The sequence below is a fragment of the Rosa rugosa genome, chromosome 5 (assembly GCF_958449725.1).
Source record: "Rosa rugosa chromosome 5, drRosRugo1.1, whole genome shotgun sequence".
Classification (NCBI taxonomy): domain Eukaryota; kingdom Viridiplantae; phylum Streptophyta; class Magnoliopsida; order Rosales; family Rosaceae; genus Rosa; species Rosa rugosa.
Genome location: NC_084824.1, coordinates 3,960,984 through 3,980,439, shown reverse-complemented (window position 1 = coordinate 3,980,439; position 19,456 = coordinate 3,960,984). Strand labels below are relative to the sequence as shown.

The window sequence follows — 19,456 nt, the reverse complement described above, 5'->3', positions numbered from 1 at the left end:
CTTCTTGTCATACTCATGTTTCTTCTTTCTTTTTAATTTCTGCAAGCTAGTACTTTGTGTTAATTAGTCACAATCAATTAATTAGTGTCCGTGTAATCGAAGGTTTGTGTCAATGGAAACCGCATTTGTGTCAATGGAGGTGAGAGGAAAGTGAGAAATTAACATGATGTTCCATCATGATGGTGATGTATATAGCATTGTATTTTTCTTCTTTTTCTCTTGTCTTAACGCGCTTAAAGTTGATTAGGATTTTGTAACCGTTTGATTTCATGTGTTTACATCACCTGTTTTGGTGTTGCACAAAAAACCAGCTGATCGATTTAAACAATCGGCAGGCCCCAGGAACCTTCAAGATAAATGCCAAGCCAATTCCATCTCCATTCCCATCTTTCTTTCCTTATATCATGGTTAAATTAATGTAAACTTACTTACAGATCGACTCATTGAGTAATTACCAAGTTACTTGGGGAATTGGCAACCAATGAACTCAATCTGACTTTATGTAAATTTCAAGCTAAGTTCATTAACTTTTATGTCGTCGATCATCTAAAATGGCAACCATGGATTGATTGAGATCATATGCGTCTCTATACACATGAAAGGCTATACTTATATATGACTTCAATGTAAACAAAGCCCAGAAAGCAAAACACTGATGCATTAAAAATGCTTAAAATATACCAAAGAGTGTTAGAGAATATAATCTCGCATCGGAAAATTTAAGCCTTGAAAAATAACATCTTCGGTATCTCCATCTATTGATAATTAATTTTAAATTGAACATATTTGTACAAATAGAACTTGTTTCCCAACTTTTATTACTTGATGAGTGATGCAATGGACTTTACTTTAGGTTCCATATATAAGGTGGCAAGAGGGCCAAGACTATTCTACTCCCTCAAGCAGCACAACCATTGTCTCTGTTCAGCTACAATTTATACATGGTCTGTTACAAGGTCCCGTGTGAGGATCAGACCATGGGCCTATTACTAGAAGTGATACAAAGCTAGGCAAGTTCTAGCAGCAACAAATTGGTTTTGAATCTTGAAGATTGTCACAAAGCACCATAAATTGGAGCTAGCACATTTAGAGAAGGGGGGCCTTGAGTCTTCATTCATGAGGCAACACCAACTGCTAGATGACTCATTCTGGAACTGCTTCCAAAGCCCACGCCTTTCGTAGTACCCTTCCTCACCATCTCTCTGCTATTTCTTTGGGCTCCAACTTTCTGCTTCCCCACGTTTTTCTCATTTTTCGCCACCTTCCTGCTCTCGAATGCTCGACTCCTCTGCACAGTAGTGACTTCACTTTTTGTTACAAAGGCCTCAGCCATCTTGCATTTAGTTTCTCCTGTGGCAGCTTCACTCTTTCCTGACTCTGAAGCTGATGTCGATCTTACAGCAGCACTGTCTCGGCTTTTTTCTACTTTAGAGGATTTGGTTGAGACAATCTGAAAGAACCAAGACATATTATATATGCATGCCCTAATTCAAATTTGGTCTCATTGACTTACTTGGAATTTAATTAAATGCACTGAATTTATTTACCTTGCTCCCATCAGGCCTCGAAGCGCTAGCTACATTGTAGAAAGAAGGCATTGGTGCTGCTTTGAAGTTGAGGGCTTTCCGGAATTGCGTCGTCTCAGCTTCTGTCCTTTCCTGCAACAGCATTAATCTTAATCCATTCAGTAACGTACTAATACATCCCACACTGACATTGTCAAATAACTCATTATCAGATACGAAATATTGCAATTGAATCATTTTAATCACGTACCTGTTTTCTTGCTTGGACCTTGTTCATTTCATCTTCCTTAGCGTGCATTTTTTCTTCCAACTTCATAAAGAACTGGAATGTATGAGCCACAAAGTTGTAGGAACAAGTCATTTAAATGTTGTAAGCCATATAAATCTAAACACAAATTCTTAATAACCTAAAATCTAGGAGAAAATCTTAGTGCCTTGCCTCTTTCCTCTTTTCTGCTCGCTCAGAACTTTTGAATTTGAAAGTTGTAACACTTGATCTTGTATCAGACTTGGTCAAATTGGCTCCGTTACTAACCCTATAGAAGGTACGAAAAGTGACTTGACTTGATAAAAATTCAACAGTTCAAAATTGAAACACAAATAGTATTCAATGGGAAAATTCTGATGGAACCTGTACCTGTTTGTCATTTGGCGTCCTCTGGATTCAGGCTTGAATGCAGAAGGTTGAAGTTCACCGAGCTTCTTATGCGATGACTCTTTAACACTACAACAATGTGAGAAGTATATTTGAGGTTCCAATCAACAAAGCATGTAGGATTTCTAGTTGCAAAAAAACAGCAATTAAGTACCTTTTACTCTCATTTAAAGATTTTCCCTTCATGGAGTCCTGTGTGATTTAGGAGAAAAGAAATGTTTAATGAAAGATTTCAGTACTAGAAGACTTGTATATAATTCACTATTTAAAGGGTGAAGAACATCACAGAAAAGACTAGTATGGATGGTGTTTTTCATATTAATATTTTGGTTTGATATCATCATATAACAAATGCATGCTCACCTCTAACTTCGGAGTTCTGCGTACAGAATCCTTATTAGTTGGCATTGCAGTCTTTAATGGGAGCTTTTCTTTATCGGTTCTTCGTGTACGCTCTCTTTGTCCAGTATTGGAATTCTCTATAGGATATTTACCAGATCCCTTAGCAGAAATGTTTCTTTGGACCTGAGAAATGCTGGCCTTGGGCTTTACAAATTTGGATTCTTTTACAGCCTTCAACTAGATAGAACAGACAGGAGTGTAAGCAACATAACATTGATTCTCAAAAGGAAATAGAGCCACAAGCACATTTCAACATGCTAGCAGGATATAATTATGTCTGGATTGAATGCAGTGGAATTTGTAGTATAAACTATTGGTGACTAAAGAAAACAGACTTATCATGGTGAAAGTAGTGTTAGGATCCCAAACCTTTGAAGAAGTACTTTTCCCACTTTCCACAATGGTTTTATCAACACACTCAGCTGGTTCAGTATTTGAACATATATCAACACTCTTAGGCGGCTCCTCAGCATTCACTGCATCACCATTATGATTCTCATTTGCATCTCTCTCCAGTTCCTCAACAATCGAAGTAGATTTTGCACAACCTTTCTCGGGTTGATGCGCTTCCTCAAAATTAACATCTTCAACAGCACCATCCACCAAAATAGCAATATGATTCAATGCAGGTGCCCTCTGAGGATCAGAGGACGGAAGTTCAGTATCTTCTTCTTTTTCACATTCTGTGACTTCAAAATCTCCAAGATACACAGAACCCTCCGACCTTTGGTCATCTGATTCAGCATAACTGCTCCCTTCATTTTCAAGTTCACATTCTTCTCTGTAAGCGTCATCACTCTCTAATACATCATTCTCGCCGACTTGGTAGCATGTACCACTATAACACTCGGCTAAATTTGGTCTGGGAAGACCCTTCTTCTTAAAATGAGCTTCAAAATAAGCTTTCCTCTCAATAACTGAACCTGGTTTCATGCATTTCTCAACCTCTTCAACATATCTGTTATGTGAGAAAGCAGACCTCCTTTCCCAAGATAAGCCTTCGTTTTCGAACCTCCCAAATGATATGGAGCCAGAATGTATAGACTTTGGCTGTCCATTTCAAACAAGTAGCATATTTTCTGTTAGAAAGGAAAATAGCTACAGAACTATCAAGATCACAATTCATTAATTACTTCAGTAGTCAATACACAATTCATAATCACATAAATACATATAGTGAAGCCTTAGTTCAACATAATTTTACTATAATTATCCTTTTCTTTCTTCTGTATCGCATAACCATCCTAATTAGATACTTTTTCAAATTAATCTGAGTAGAATTTATGAGCTAGCAACTAATTGGTCATAGCAAAAGTTGAATAACAGAATTATGTAATCAAGCATAAGGTAAAGGATGACAATAAAGAAGTACCTGAAAGCTAAAACAAAAGGGTTCTTCTATTTCCCCAGCCATGACTGTAAAGCAATGCCAATCCTTCAGAGACAAGAAGCTAATAAGAAACCAAGCATTACGCCATTGAACAAGTCCATTTATGCTTCACCAAAAGAACGAAAAAAGAGAACCTAAAGTTACATGATTGCAAGAAATGACAGGAGTTTACCTTTAAAGGCGCATTTCACAGGTACAAGAAAAGAATCGCAGATTGCTGGGGTTTGTGTCCCTGAAAATGTAAAGGTTTGCTTTACAAGAAATGAGAAGAATATTAGTTAGGAATCTGAAGCTAGCGTGTTAAGAGCCAAAAACAGAGTCACATGAGTCACATGACACAGGACAAGAAACCCACCACTGTGTCTTTGCTTTTAGATCTTGTTCTGATTACTTTTTCAATTTAGGGGTCACAATTAGTTCTTGTTTGGCTAACAGGCCAGCTTTGAGACTTTGAGAGGGAGAAAGAAGACACAGAGTTTTGGTCAGTGAGTGATTAGCATAGTGATGAAGAAGGGCTAGTCAATCTTAAAGTTTAGAGTGGGATACTTGAAAAAGGTGGTTTGGTTGTATCAATCAGCTACCAGTACTATTGCGGTTGGCTTTTCTCCATCGTCTTATTATTTCTGACCTCAAATCCTCTCTTCTTAATTTCGTTCGTTAAATTGAGTTCTGCTAGGAATGAGCCGACCATTCACAATTGGGACAAACAGATTTAAGCCAAGTCTTTGAAGGCATGTGCTGTGGCTATGCACTCTGTGCATGTCACAGCTTCTCGATTCTCCAAGGTATACAATATATACGGGGCACCGCCCATCCTTCTTTTATGGTGAAGTACTTTTGGATATATCGTTTTTTTTTTTTTTTTTTTTTTTTGAGATTTACATAAGAATGTACAATAATTAATTTGAGTCGAATTCATACTTTTCACTTACAAATCAAGCACCATGGTCAGTAAACTAAATAATATTAGACATCATAAGTCGATCTTTGATATATCTACCGATAGTAATAATATTTAAAACCTTAGTTGTGTAATGGTCTTAAAAGCTATGTCCAAATGCCTTTAACAACGGTGCGATGGGTAGGGATAGAGTGGGATCCTTTTTATACTTCAGAAGCTTTTGGTCCAATAACTTCCAATTTGTGTGGCCAAGTTTATCGAAAATAAGGTTTATCGAAAATAGCATCTACCCAATCCCAACGAGCATAGATCAATTATAGATATAGAACAATGGAATCCTCTCACTAACAAAAGAGACTTCCAACCAACCAAACAGATCTCAAATTGCTACTCATATTTTAACTATTTGCAGTACTGATCCAGTACTAATGTATCAGAAGACAATGTCACCATTGCTGCAAGGAAACAAAAATGAAACAATACTATACCCTACCCATGTGGCATGCATATGTATTATAGATGGCAGTCAATGATCTCATGCAGCTACAGAAACCATTAGGTGGGATGGCTATATCAATTATCAAATGGAACTAGTCTATTGCATAAGTGAGTGACTAATCATGTGGATGAGCTCCACGTGCTTTTGATCTATTTATCGATGATAATTTTTCTTAATAGGCTCACATCTGGAGTGCAGAAGCTGTAAAACCATAATTACATGCTCACAACATATGCACAACAATCATAAAAGGATTAAGGCTTACCTTCTGCAATTACTGTCATGGATTCCATCTTATACAACTGCTTAACTCAATCACTGAATGTAGTCTTCTGTTACTTACCAACTTGCTTCTCAATGGACAGAACTTATGCAATAGTCGTGGTAGTAATCAGGGACCAATTCATCTGTATATATATGAGACTTAAACCTCAAGAAGCTTCCCATTAAAGCATTCCTTGTCGGTTTAGGTTTCACGGTTAGATTCCTAATGTATCATAACTTGTAGCATTTCTTGTAGACTAAGCAATGGATTACTATCCTTAATGAATTGATATATACACTATTTCATTAAGTCACTAGTATTGATTCACTGTTTGTATCCATGTTAAACTAGGATTGATATTAAGCTAATCATCAATTACTTTATGATGATATGTGTTATGTCCATATTTGATCTTACAATCTCCCCCTTGGACTCACACATATCATGCTCGATGATTTGCACCAGAGAACATCAAAACCTACTTAACTTACTGAAGTGCGCGCCAGATAACAAACTCAAATCGAAAATCCATTTCAACATGGTCAGACCACAGTTACTTATGCAGAGCAAGAAACAGTATACATTTTAACAAAAATGCAGAGTTTCAAAACCACTAACACAAGCTTCTGCAATCCACATATGTTCAACCAGAAGTTATACAATATATGTTAATGTGTATCAACAAGTAAACATATATTAGGTCCTACTTTATGTTTCTAAAACCAGAAACTCAAGCAAACTCACTGAACACTGATGGCTTAAAAATATTGCTTGAACCTTAACATCATGCTTCACATGATTTAAGCCATCTGATAGCAAGTATAACTTTAAACACAAAATCGATAATTTTCAGAACATTCAACAAAAACTGCAGCAATAACCAAAATATGAAAATACCTCAAAATTTATTAATAATAAAATCTGTCATTACAAATAAGTTGTGATAAATAAAGTCAAAAGATCACAACTAAAAATACAAGAACTCAAAAACCTTAGAAATTTAAATTGCTCCAACTGGATTAACTCTCTACTGAACCTAAGCATCTAGATTAGCTAAAACTCCAATGCTGGCTGTATGCTTCTGGAATGCTGCTACTGACAAGGCCTTGGTGAAGGGGTCTGCTAGTTGTGAATTCGTGTCAATACTCAAAACAGCTATCTCACCATGCTTAACTCTTTCTCTAACACTGTAATACTTTAAATCAATGTGTTTAGAATTATTTGACATTTTACTGTTCTTACTGAAGAAAACAACTGCTTCATTATCACAATAAATCACAAGTGTGCCTGCCACAATGTGACTTAACACTTTGGTCTGCACCAAGAAATTCCTGATTCAAAGTCCTTCACACACAGTTTCATATACTGCAATAAATTCAGCTTGCATGGTGGAGGTTGAAACTAGAGTTTGCTTCATGGTTTTCCAAGCAACTGCACCTCCTGCTAGCATGTACACGTATCCACAAGTTGACTTCTTGGAGTCTGGATAATTCCCTGCGAAATCAGAATCTGAAAATCCAACAAGTTTCAGATCCTCCACTTGCCTATAAAGTATAAACTAGCATATGACTTTTAGTTTTCTGCAGGTATCTCAACACTTTCTTCCCAGCTACCCAATGTTCATGGCCTGGATTAGACTGGAATCTCGATAAAATCCCCACTGCAAAAGACAAGTCTGGCCTAGTGCAAACTTGTGCATACATGAGACTTCCTACAAGTCTAGCATAAGGCTTTGACTCCATAATTTCTTTCTCAACATCACTATTAGGACTCTGCTTCTTGGTTAACTTATCACCTTTGGACATGGGAACTTCTCCAGCTGCACACTTTTCCATACCAAATCTCTTTAAAACTTTGGTAATATAATTCTGTTGAGACAAACCAAGTAGTCTCTGTGCTCTATCTCTTTTAATCTCAATACCTAGTACATAGGATGCTTCTCCTAAGTCTTTCATGTCAAAATTATTTGACAGAAAGCTCTTAGTGTCTTTAAGCAGTTTAATGTTACTGCTAGCCAAAAGTATATCATCCACATAGAGAACTAGGAAAATAAAATTGTTCCCAACTGTCTTCAAGTAAACACACTCATCAACAAGATTTTCTGTAAATCCAAAAGTAGAAATCACAGAATCAAATTTCTTGTACCACTGTCTAGAAGCTTGTTTTAGGCCATAAATTGATTTTCTTAACCTGCATACTAAGTTTTCACTTCCAGCTTGCACAAAACCTTCTGGCTGCTGATCGGAGCATAATTATGCGATAATAATGTTGGTAATTCCCATATTTACTTTGTTAGTTTATCTTATTTTCTGGTTAATTTAGTTATTTTTATGTTTATTAGGTTTGCCAAAGCAAGGAAAGAAATATGAGCAAAAGGAAGGAGATTTGTGCAAATAATGGAGAAGTGTGGAATCTTGATGAGTCAAGGAAGCATACGGCAACATGAAGAAAAAGATATTCAGCAATTAATTATCTTGGCTGCTCTTATTGGATAGAAAGACCGGAATGAATCCAAAATCAATCAGAACATTAATAAAGGAGCTTTCCGTGGAAGCCAAGGAATTAGAGTCCCAAAAGGAAAGAAGAAAAGGGTTACAAACTGAATAAAATCTCTCCTTAGACGTTCAAGAACCATACCATCACACATACGGAAGAGGAGAGACGCACAAGAGCTGGAAAAGAAGAAGAATTACAGCCATCACCGAAAACGATCGATCGCTGCCTGCCGACGATCGATCGCCGATCAGCCTTTTCCTATTTCTTGGTTTTTGTTGTCTTCTTTCTCCATGAACTCAACTGTGTTTTTGACTTCCATTATGTGTAACTAAATTTCCAGTAGCTAGGGGGCAGTTGAAGCCCCTAGACATGATCCACAACATGCTTTGACATTCAATTTGTTTTCCAATTAATAAAGTTGAGGTTTAGTTTACCGATTTCTCATTGATGAGTTCTATGTTTGTATGCTTTGGAGGCCTACTTAGTATGCATGCTAGGGTTCTAATACTTTGATTATTTGATGCCTGGATCAATAGTTGGATTCCTCAAATTGTCTAGAGAAGTAGTTGGTGGTTTTCACTATCAAGTAGACAAAACCCTAGGTTTAGCAAGGCTCTAAGTTATTTGCGATGCCTAGTGATTGCTCAAACTCTTTTCAAACTTAATGATCTCTGCATGTTTAATCTAATAAACGTACCTTTAGGTTGCATTGCTTGGGAATAGTCTAGGTGTAGAGCACTTCCTGCCTAGCGTACAAAGTAAGAAAGAGTAATAGGTTGTGTTCAAGCGTACCGAGCCAATCTGAGCGTCTTCAACTAAGTTAATTGGTAGCAAATTGGACAAAGTGTGTTGTGTGTGATTGTTGGAGGTGGATACTTCCTTCCTAGCTAGTTTCATCATCTTGATATCAACCAATCTCAAATCAGCTTTTCTTTATTTTACGTTCTGTTCTTTGTTTTAACGTATTTTATTCTCATAGTAAACGAACTCCAAAAATTCCCAAATTTTGTGTGCTGGACGCCTTGTGTGTCTAGTACGTCTCTGTAAATTTTCATATTTTTCTGGGTTGTTTTGGTTAGGATTTTAAGTTGTTTTTCGACTGCTGTTCAGTAGGAACTGCAGTCACGTTTTTGTAACTTTCATTGAAGCAATTAGTTTAACTTAATCCTCTGCGGGAGACCCTTATTTCCCTATATTACAATCGACATATTTGCAGGAGAATAAGGAAAATCAATAGCTATAAATTAAGCTATCAGCTGCCTCATATAAATCACTTCATCTAGTTCACCATTCAAGAAGGCTGCTTTAACATCCATTTGGTGCAGCTCCATATCAAATTGAGCCACTAAATCCATGATTATCCTAAACGAGTCTTTTGTAGAAACTGGAGAAAAAGTCTCAGTAAAATCAATGCCCTCCTTCTGTGTAAAACCCTTGGCAACTAATCTTGCTTTATGTCTCTCTACATTGCCATTTGCATTTCTTTTGGTTTTGAAAACCCATTTACAACCTATAGGTTTCTGATTAGGGTCAGGTTCAACTAATTCCCAAACTGCATTTTGGCTCATGGAATCAATTTCTGCTTCCATTGCTAGCTGCCATTGGTGAGATTCATTACTTTCAATAGCCTGGTTAAATGTAGTTGGATCATTGTCCTCTGCTCAGTCCATTTCAATTTCTGCTTCTTGTAGATAAACAATGTAGTCACTATCTTTCCCCCCATAAGTTGGTTTTCTTGCTCTCTGTGATCTTCTAGGCTGAGGGTTGACAGGGACTTGATCAGTTACTGGGTCAGTTACTTGACCAGTGACAGTTACTTGGTTAGTTACTTGACCAGTGACATGGTCAGTTACTTGTCCAGCGACAGTTACTTGGTCAATGACTTGACCAGTGACAGGTACTTGATCAGTTACATAGTCAGTTACATGACCAGGTACAGTTACTTGGTCAGTTACATGGTCAGTGACATAACCAGTTACATGACCGGTTACTTGATCAGGGACAGTTACGTGGTCAGTTACTCGACCAGTGACTCGATCAGTTACATCTTGTTCTAAATGCAATACAACACTTATATTCTCATCCGACACAATTTCCTCAAAATCTGAGGTTAAATCCTCAAGGTTTGTATTGTGAACTTTTTCACTTAGAAACTTTACTTGATGTGTTTCAAAAATTCTAGGTGAATGATGAGCAGAATATAATTTATAGCCTTTAGATTTATCTGGATAACCTATAAAATAGCAACTAACTGTCTTAGGATCAAGTTTATTCAAGCTTGGATTATAAATCCTAGCTTCTGCATGACATCCCCAAACATGGCAGTGATGAAGACTAGGTTTTCTGCCACACCAAAGCTCAAAAGCAGTATTTTCTATGGCTTTGCTAGGTGTTCTGTTGCAAATATAATTTGCAGTTTTTAAAGCCTCACCCCACAAAAATTTAGGCAAACCTGTTGTACACATCATACATCTAACCATGTTCAAAAGAGTCCTATTCTTTCTCTCTGCAACACCATTCTGTTGTGGGTTATAGGGTGTTGTATATTGAGCTTTAATTCCATTGTCTTGCAAAAACAAGGCAAATGGACCCTTTTGTTGGCCGGATTCAGTGTACTTGCCATAGAACTCACCCCCTCTATCTGATCTCACTGTTTTGATTCTTTTCTAGTTGATTTTCTACCTCAGACTTAAAGATTTTAAAGGCTTTCAATGCTTGTGCCTTTTCTGAAAGTAGATAAATATAATTGTATTTAGAAAAGTCATCAATGAATGTGATAAAATACACATTCCCACTGATAGTTTGATGCCTAAATGGTCCACATATATCAGTGTGTATGAGTTCTAATAAATTTTGGCTTCTATATGCAGTCTTCTTTCTAGTATTAGTTATTTTTCCCTTAAAGCATTCAATACAGTTTGTTAGATCAGAAAAATCAAGTTCATTTAGGATGTTGTTTTTCACCAAAATTTTCAGTCTCTCTTTTGAAACATGGCCGAGTCTTCTATGCCATAAAAATGCAGACTTTTCATTTAGTTTGGTTCTTTTAACACCTGTTAAAGTGCTAGTACTGTTGGTGTTATTTTCAACAAGTAAAATTTCTTGTTGAGCCATTGAACAATTTAACTGTAAATAATCATTCATAATAACACAAGAACCAATTTGAACAGAATTTTTAGAAATAAAAATTCCATTGCTATCCATAACAAGTCTACAACTAGATTTTACTAAAAGAGAAACTGAAACCAAATTCCTTCTCATGGAAGGTACATAAAAAACATTGTCCAGAACTAATAATTTTCCTAATCCTAAATCGAGCTTTAAGGTTCCAATAGCCTTGACTGCCACTCTCATGCCATTGCCTACACACAGGTTCACTTCATCACTTTTTGGGATTCTCCTCCTTATGAATCCCTGCAAAGAATTAGTAATATGAATAGGTGAGCCTGAATCTATCCACCAAGACTGTCGTTCAACATTTATAAGATTAATTTCTAAGGAAAAAACTGTATTAGAAAAAATCTTACCCTTTTTGGCTAACCAGTTCTTATAGCCAGTGCAGTCCTTTTTCATGTGTCCTACTCTTTTGCAAAAGTAGCACTTGAACCTGAATGGCCTGTTTTCCTTGGCCACTGCAGCTGTTGAACTCTTAGTTATGGCTTTGGTAGGCTTGAGCTTATTCTGGGGCTTTTTCCTTTTAGGCTTCTCAATGAGGTTAATGGTTGTAGCAGGTTCCTTTTCTTCCTTGATCCTAGATTCCTCATCGACACAGATGGATATAAGTTCATCTAGAGTCCAGTTTCCCTTTTGAAAGTTGTAACTGGTCCTAAGATGACTAAAACTATTAGGCAAGGAATGTAGTGCATAATGCACTACCTGCTCATCCCTAACCCCCCATCAAGAGTTCTCTGAGTCTGCCATTTATATTGATCATCTTCATAATATGCTCTCTAACTCCCCCTGAACACATGTACTTCAAATCATGAAACTCCTTAGTCAGCCTAGCTGCTTCTGCTTTTTTACTTTCTTTAAACTTAGCACCTATGTGTTCCAGAAAATCTGATGCTAGCTCAGGCTCTTCAATACTTCCCCTGACAGTCTTAGACATAGAGGTTCGAATGAGGTTCTTAGCCATTCTATTGGATCTATGCCACTTCTTGTAAAGATCAGTTTCCTTCTTAGTGCTCTTTTCAGTTAACTCTTCAGGTTTGTCCTCAGTGAAGCAATAGTCTATGTTTTCATGCATTCCCATGTAGTTTTCCACAGAGTCTAGCCAAGCTCTATAGTTTGTTCCAGTTAACATCAAGACACTGTTCAAGTTCATGTAAGAGTTACCTAAGGAGCAAAACAAAATTCACGTGAGTTCTCAATTTTGTAAAGAAAATTAATTTTAAGTTTTCTGCGTTTTATTTAGCTTTAAGCAACCAAAACAAAAACATACAGAAAACCTAAACAATCCATACTTGCATTCATATCAGTCCATAACAAAAAACAATGTTAAGCAACACTTTTGAGCAGAAGCATAACATCCTGGAGTTCTTTATCAATATGCCATGTTCAATGAAAACAAGTTATCCAAAGAAATTTATCCACATCTTTAGACAGAAGAAAAATTTCTAAGTATCCGTATTTATTTTCATCAAGCATGCATACTGCTGTTTTGTATTCTAAAACCATACTTAACCACTTCTTTGGAAGATAAAACTGAAGCATAGTTTTAAAACACAAAACACAATTTCAGTTTTGTTACTCGATCAGGTACAGTTACTTGGTCAGTTACTTGACCAGTTACACGTACCTGATCAATATTTTCTGCCAACATCAATGAAGAATGCTTTGTGCATCATAATCACTTATGCCAACAGAAAACCACAAAACATATGAGCTCTTTTACTTTATATTCTATCGAGATTCATCCTTGTAAGAAAATTAAGCTCTTGTATCTGTCAACCTTAACAATGTGTAAATAATTTCTGGGAGATTTTTGTTCTTCATACAATTTTACACAATCACAGATACAATACCATATCATGAATCAATTCAACATGCATATTCAAGCATAACCAAAATTGATTCGATTCCAAGAAACGACAGAACAATCAAGAAATTGTAAATTTCATCTGGTCACCATCTACTCTAGCCTAACGCACGCCGGGAATGCAACTAGGGTTCTTGAGCACAATCAAAAACTCAATTATCATGCTATGAATCGAAATCAATTTCACAGAAAAACCTGTTTTTGCTTTTTCCCCAATTTGCTGCAAAAAATCTCAGCGGAAGCGTGAATTTTATAATTAACCAGATGCAGCAGTCGACTTAAGTAACTTACCTTGATCATGTACCTGACCAGTTACTTACTTGGTCAGGTACTTGATCAGTTACATGACCAGTGACTTGGTCAGTAACCTGATCAGTTACTTGACCCGTAAAGCAAAAACCCTTAAAAAAAAAAATTTATGTTTGTTTTGCAAAACCCTAAAACGATTTTCATATTTGTGAGCCTATGCTCTGATACCAATTGTAAAACCATAATTACATGCTCACAACATATGCACAACAATCATAAAAGGATTATGGCTTACCTTCTGCAATTACTGTCATGGATTCCCATTAAAGCATTCCTTGTCGGTTTAGGTTTCACGGTTAGATTCCTAATGTATCACAACTTGTAGCCTTTCTTGTAGACTAAGCAATGGATTACTATCCTTAATGAATTGATACACTACTTCATTAAGTCACTAGTATTGATTCACTGTTTGTATCCATGTTAAACTAGGATTGATATTAAGCTAATCATCAATTACTTTATGATGATATGTGTTATGTCCATATTTGATCTTACAGAAGCAACCTAGCTAGGAAGGAAGGTCATCATATTGCTTGAGTTATACAATATTGGAGTTAAGATAAACCCTGGCTAAAGATATATACATTTAAAAGGTAGCTAAGCTAACCCGCTGGTACCTCCACATTGGTTGTGTGCACCGGGCGGACATACTACGTACGTACATAGAGAAGATCGATGACGAGGATGATGTGCAGTTCCATGAAGATCTTCGACGACGATGATCATTGTTGATACGTTAGGTTCTACTGTTGAAAGTGGTGTTCCTGGACATGGACTTGAGGATGGGAACGCTCTTGATCGACATGGAAGCGCTCTTCGTTATTTCCCGGAGTGGTTTGTCGGTGCGTCTTATCAAATTGTAAGCAAATCCACCCAATATTGTCCCAATGATTGGACCTACAATGTAAACCCAGAGTCCCTTAAAGTTCTTCATAATCAATGCCGGCCCAATGCTCCGAGCTGGGTTCATCGACGCCCCTGATACAGGCCTGTTCAGCATTAGCATTGACATTAATTAGCATCATAATCAATCAAAACTATAATTTTCTAAATTGATAAATTGTAGAGGTCTTAACTAAAAGAGCAAGAACATAGGTAAATACCCGCAAACGAAGACATCGACTAATATGGTCATTCCTATAGCAATTCCTGCCATTTGGCCAATCTGCATTTTTTAGCTCCGAGTTAGAATATTTAATTATGTAATGACATGATCGAAGCACAGCTAATTTTAGGTAATTAAAGAGATAATTACTAACAGCTCTATTATCTGTGGCAACGCCGGAAATGACGAACATCAAGAGAAATGAGGCAATGATTTCAATGACCAAAGATTGAACATATGATCCAACCGGTACAGTTCCAAAGAAATCATCCGGATGTACGGTGAAACAAAGGCATAACGTCCCACTCGCAAGTATGGAACCTAAAAGCTGCGCCACGATGTACAGAGGTAACTGCATGTATATGCACTGAGTTAATTAATAAATTATCAATTAGCTTACTCACAATCAAAATGCTTAAAGAATTAGCGTAATAATATGCCTGTTTGAGAGGAAAATCGCGAAAGATGGCAAAAGTAATGGTGACGGCGGGATTAAAATGGGCGCCGGAGATATGACCAACGGAATAGATCATGACCATAGCGGTTAAGCCCCAGACGACAGCCACCCCTGGAAATGTTATTGAACCATATATCTTGTTCACCACTATCGAACCACAGCCGGCAAATATCAAGAAATATGTACCCATCACCTCTGCAATTAGCTGCATGCACGCATGCAATGTAGTTTATTAAATTGAATAATTATGCTGCTAGACCTTGCCAATTTATTTTATCAATTATATTCTTCGTTACCTTTTGGAGAAGGTGAACAATCTTAGAAGATGAACAAAGCCCAGAAAATCTGCTCTTAGTCGGAGGCGAGCTGCCGGCACCTTCTTCCAATGTTGTCAGAATTTGTGGATCGGACATTTTGACTCCCAAACAATTAAGAATGCAACGGATCTAGTTACGCGATTATTTCAAAAGCAAGCAAGGAAAATAATATTGTCGTTAATATATAGAGGAAATTTAAATTGCAAATGATTTCCTTTCCTGGTTTTAGATTGGATACAATTGATGGCGCAGCTATTTATTTGACTAGCGAATGGAGGGTTCATGTTTTCTATATATTTCATCAAATGTATGCCTTCAATGGAATTAACCGTCAAAATTTTGTGTTAAATTTTCAAGCTGTGAGCTAGCTAGCTTAGTACGTTGTGGTAGATTTTTGGTAGCATATAGCGACTCAATAAAATGGGCTGGCCCGGTTTAATAAAAGATAGGAGCCCAAAAGTGCAGAATTTATGATATTGAACTATAAGTGCATGCCTAGTGATCTGCTGGTTGGTTGGTTTGGAAGTTAGAGGAATTTTTTTTGGGTCAATATATATTAAAAAGAAAAAAAGAATACCTAGCTCACTAGCTGAGGTTCATTAACCCTACTCCTGAGAAAACTAAGACCAAACAGAAGAAGGAATAGGTAAAGCAAGCATAAGATTTGAACCGTCTTTATGTGAATGAATATATTCACCATCTCTTGCGATTAACGCATAATAACTTTATAATTTTCTAATCCAACAATTCATGTTGTATAACGTAATACAAATATTAACTCTGTAAAAAATCAATCAAATTGAAGACTTTTTAATTATTCATTTCTATGAAATATATGGACGACTCATCATAATAATAGTAATAGGCCTCATCATAGGTCGGGCTAGGGCCAGCCCTACCCTAAATTTTAGGGCTTAGGGCAGGGCCGGGCCGGGCTTTGACCAAGTCAACGAAACTTAGGGCCGAGCCGGGCCGGGCTGAGGCTTCAAAATGCAAGTCCTTACCCGCCTTTAAGGCCCATTCCGCAAGGGCCGGGCCGGGCTTTTGTTTAACTCACATAAAACCAAATTTCGCTGAGTATAACTGTAAAAGATAAAAAAAAAAAAATAAAAAAAAAAAAACTTAATACTTGAGATTTCAGAACCTGAGTGGCTGAGTTGATTACAAATAATTACAACATATACTCACATTCTCAGTGATCAAGTCCTCTAATTGAAATTGAAATTGCACAGCCACTGAGGCACTAAGCCACTGACTCACTGAGGGTACAAAAAGTGAAGCAGTGTTTGATACAAAAACTGATCAAGTTTTCATCAATTCACAAAAAGTTGTTATATTTGATACAAAAACTGAAGGATGGCTTGATTTAACACTAGCAAACTTTCCTTCATCTCTTACTGATATCCATATTCATGGCAACCAAACAAAGAACCTGCACAAAACCAAATAGATAATTTAGCTACTGGACATATATTTCATTTAAGCAACATAAGCATACAAATACAACTAGATAAATATCTGACTTTAGTTCGGCAACATATATATATAGACTTCAATCCAACTGGACAGTTTGATAATTAAAAACTATATCAATTGCAGCCATGAAGGATATAAGAAATGAAATATATATCCAAAGTCCCCAACCATTGTCATCAAATACTACAAATAAATTTGAACGATCAGACCCAACAACACACAAGGATAAAAAGATTACCAGACAATGTACAATTTCAGGTTGATTTTGCAGTAGTCACACCTTTCGAACCAAAAGCATTTTAACACAAACAAAACATACCACATCAAAAAAAAAAACAAAGAAAACATACCAGATCCAAAAAAACAGTCACACACCTCTTCCTCAATCTCCAATTGACTCGACGCCTTCCGTGTTTGAATTAGCACGTTCGAGTGCAATCATCCATTCCGGTCTTGCTAGTTTTGCATTTTGTTCCTCTTCAGTTCGGAGCTCATCTTGCTCTTTGTCTTGCTGCCTTGCTTCTGCCAGCTTCCAATCTTTCAAGCAAATTAATGCTTGAATTGTGTCCGGGTTCAGACTTGCTCTCTTCTCCGATACAACCCTTCCACCGGCACTAAAAGCTGCCTCTAATGCTACTGTTGAAGCTAGAATCGATAGTAGCTCACGAGCTATCAAAGAAAGCACCAGATAGACTTCTTCATGAGATCTCCACCAACCTAAAATGTTAAATTCAAATCCATCAGCAACTTCAAGTGTAGGCATATCAATATAATATTGTAAATCAGAACTTGAAGAGGTGGAAGTACAAGTTGTTGTTTTAGCCTTTTTTAAGACCTCTTCAGCAAAGTCCTCATCTTCATCATTAGGTAAAACAATAGTATCAGAAGAAGATGCAGGTAAATTAGAGCTTATACTCGTTGGAACTGCAGGCACCACATTATCCTTGTACACTTCGTGCAATTCAAACAATTGATGCTTTATACTAGAGATAGAACTTTCAATTTCTCAATCTTCAACACCCATACTTTTCATCCATTGGCTAATTGCAAAAAACTTATATCTAGGATCCATAGCAGCAGCAAGACAAAATACGGTAGGAAATCGTTTCCAATACTTAGCAAATTTAGACTTCTTGGCCACCAAAGCAGCAGCAATTACAGAATATTTAGCATATTTATTAAAAGCTGCATTCATACTTACTAAGCAAGGAATAACATGACATGATGTCGGATAATACACACCACACAAGGTTTTTGTTGAAGAATAATTTTTTTTTAAAAAGCGACACAGAATTGAAGTAACTAACCAATCTTCATCAGTGGGAAGTGCTAAAGTGGAATGGCGATTAGATTGGTTTAGTTTTTGAACACATCGATTCAAAACAAATTTATACTTTTCAGCTACTTGCAGCAAATCATAGGTGGAATTCCACCTATGAGGAACATCATTATCGATATTCCTCTTTGGCATATTCAAATCTTGACAACAATTAACCCACAACTCATGCCTCTTAATTGAGCTATTCATGCTACGAACTATATTTGTGATTTTTTCAACTGATAGAGATAATAAATGCAGACCATCTTGAACAATCAAATTCAAAATGTGAGCACTACAACGCACATGAAACAACTTTTTAAAGACAGAATTAAGCATGAGAAAATCAGGCAGTATTTCAACAACAACGTCATTATTTGTCGCATTATCTAGAGATATTGAGAATATTTTCCTATGAATGCGCCAAGAAATCAGCTCCTCATATATGTGACTAGCAAGTGACTCACCGGTGTGTGGAAACTCTATCATTTTAAAAGTAATGATTCTTTTATTCAAATTCCATTTTTTATCAATAAAATGAGCAGTTAAAGACATATATCCCATATTTTGACGCGATGACCAGCAATTAGAAGTTAAACAAATTTTCCCTTCAAAAGTTTTGAGCAATTCATTTCTTCTTGCAACAAAGAGCTTCATCACATCTCTTTTGCAAGTAGAAGCTGATAATCCCACAAACTGAGGTGCAAAACCTCTTTGAATCATTCCCTTAAAATCATGTTTGTCTACAAATGTAAACGGTTGTTCAGCCCTAATGACATAATCGACAACTTCCTTTCTAGCACAATCTTTATTATAAGACCAGTTTAATACATTCCCACTAGAATCTGAACCTAATTGCATTTGAGTCCTAATATCAAGCGATTGACTGCTTATATGACCTTCCCAATGCCTACGTAAATGGCTAGTTCCATTCTTTCCTCCACGTACCAATAACTGAGCGCAAGCACTACATTTAGCATATTGCACAGCAACATTATCATCAACTATTTCAACCTTTTCATAAAAACTCCAATTTTCTGTTTGTTTTTTAGGTAAAGGAGGTTTTGAAGGAGTTTGTAAGGCTGTTTCAGACTGAGGTGTTGGGTTTGGGCCTATGGAAGCAGCAACCATGGGACCAGTTACTGAGTCAGACATTTCCTCCGTCACACTCGGGAGAATTAAGCTAACAAAACACAGTGCTCCACCAACAATACAACAAGCACATACACTAAACTACTAGGACAAAGGTTCAGAGTTTACTTGACGTCACATGTATCAAAATACAAGAGCCACTGCTCACTA

General features: G+C 36.7%; 2 protein-coding genes across 4 annotated transcripts; both read right to left on the bottom strand.

The window, feature by feature from the left end:
• Positions 1–785: 785 nt before the first annotated feature.
• LOC133710703 (protein WVD2-like 7) lies at positions 786–4,488 on the bottom strand. Of its 3 annotated transcripts, none has more exons than XM_062136839.1 (11): positions 4,329–4,488; positions 4,146–4,224; positions 3,956–4,018; positions 2,953–3,633; positions 2,545–2,760; positions 2,336–2,373; positions 2,164–2,250; positions 1,966–2,062; positions 1,777–1,836; positions 1,548–1,658; positions 786–1,450 (listed from the first exon to the last, which is right to left on the bottom strand). In XM_062136839.1, the coding sequence occupies exons 3-11, from the start codon at positions 3,995–3,997 to the stop codon at positions 1,115–1,117; spliced, it is 1,668 nt and encodes a 555-aa protein (XP_061992823.1). In that variant the 5' UTR covers positions 3,998–4,018; positions 4,146–4,224; positions 4,329–4,488; the 3' UTR covers positions 786–1,114. The 3 variants fall into 3 exon arrangements, with proteins under 3 accessions (XP_061992823.1, XP_061992822.1, XP_061992821.1); XM_062136838.1 differs by having other exon boundaries at positions 1,777–1,848; positions 3,956–4,034; positions 4,329–4,487; XM_062136837.1 differs by having other exon boundaries at positions 1,777–1,848; positions 4,329–4,487.
• A 9,406-nt stretch (positions 4,489–13,894) lies between these two features.
• Positions 13,895–15,574, bottom strand: LOC133712144 (probable aquaporin NIP-type). The gene is made up of 5 exons (XM_062138233.1): positions 15,340–15,574; positions 15,027–15,248; positions 14,741–14,938; positions 14,585–14,646; positions 13,895–14,470 (listed from the first exon to the last, which is right to left on the bottom strand). The coding sequence occupies exons 1-5, from the start codon at positions 15,454–15,456 to the stop codon at positions 14,218–14,220; spliced, it is 852 nt and encodes a 283-aa protein (XP_061994217.1). The 5' UTR covers positions 15,457–15,574; the 3' UTR covers positions 13,895–14,217.
• Positions 15,575–19,456: the final 3,882 nt, after the last annotated feature.

Coding starts and splice junctions, on each gene's coding strand:
- LOC133712144 (XM_062138233.1), bottom strand. CDS start 15,456: ATGTCCGATCCACAAATTCTGACAACATTGGAAGAAGGTGCCGGCAGC. Junction 15,249..15,339: donor TTGTTCACCTTCTCCAAAAG/GTAACGAAGAAT, acceptor GCGTGCATGCAG/CTAATTGCAGAGGTGATGGG. Junction 14,471..14,584: donor GTCGATGTCTTCGTTTGCGG/GTATTTACCTAT, acceptor AATGCTGAACAG/GCCTGTATCAGGGGCGTCGA.
- LOC133710703 (XM_062136838.1), bottom strand. CDS start 3,997: ATGGCTGGGGAAATAGAAGAACCCTTTTGTTTTAGCTTTCAG. Junction 2,063..2,163: donor GGACGCCAAATGACAAACAG/GTACAGGTTCCA, acceptor TACCTTCTATAG/GGTTAGTAACGGAGCCAATT. Junction 1,451..1,547: donor CGAGGCCTGATGGGAGCAAG/GTAAATAAATTC, acceptor TGGTTCTTTCAG/ATTGTCTCAACCAAATCCTC.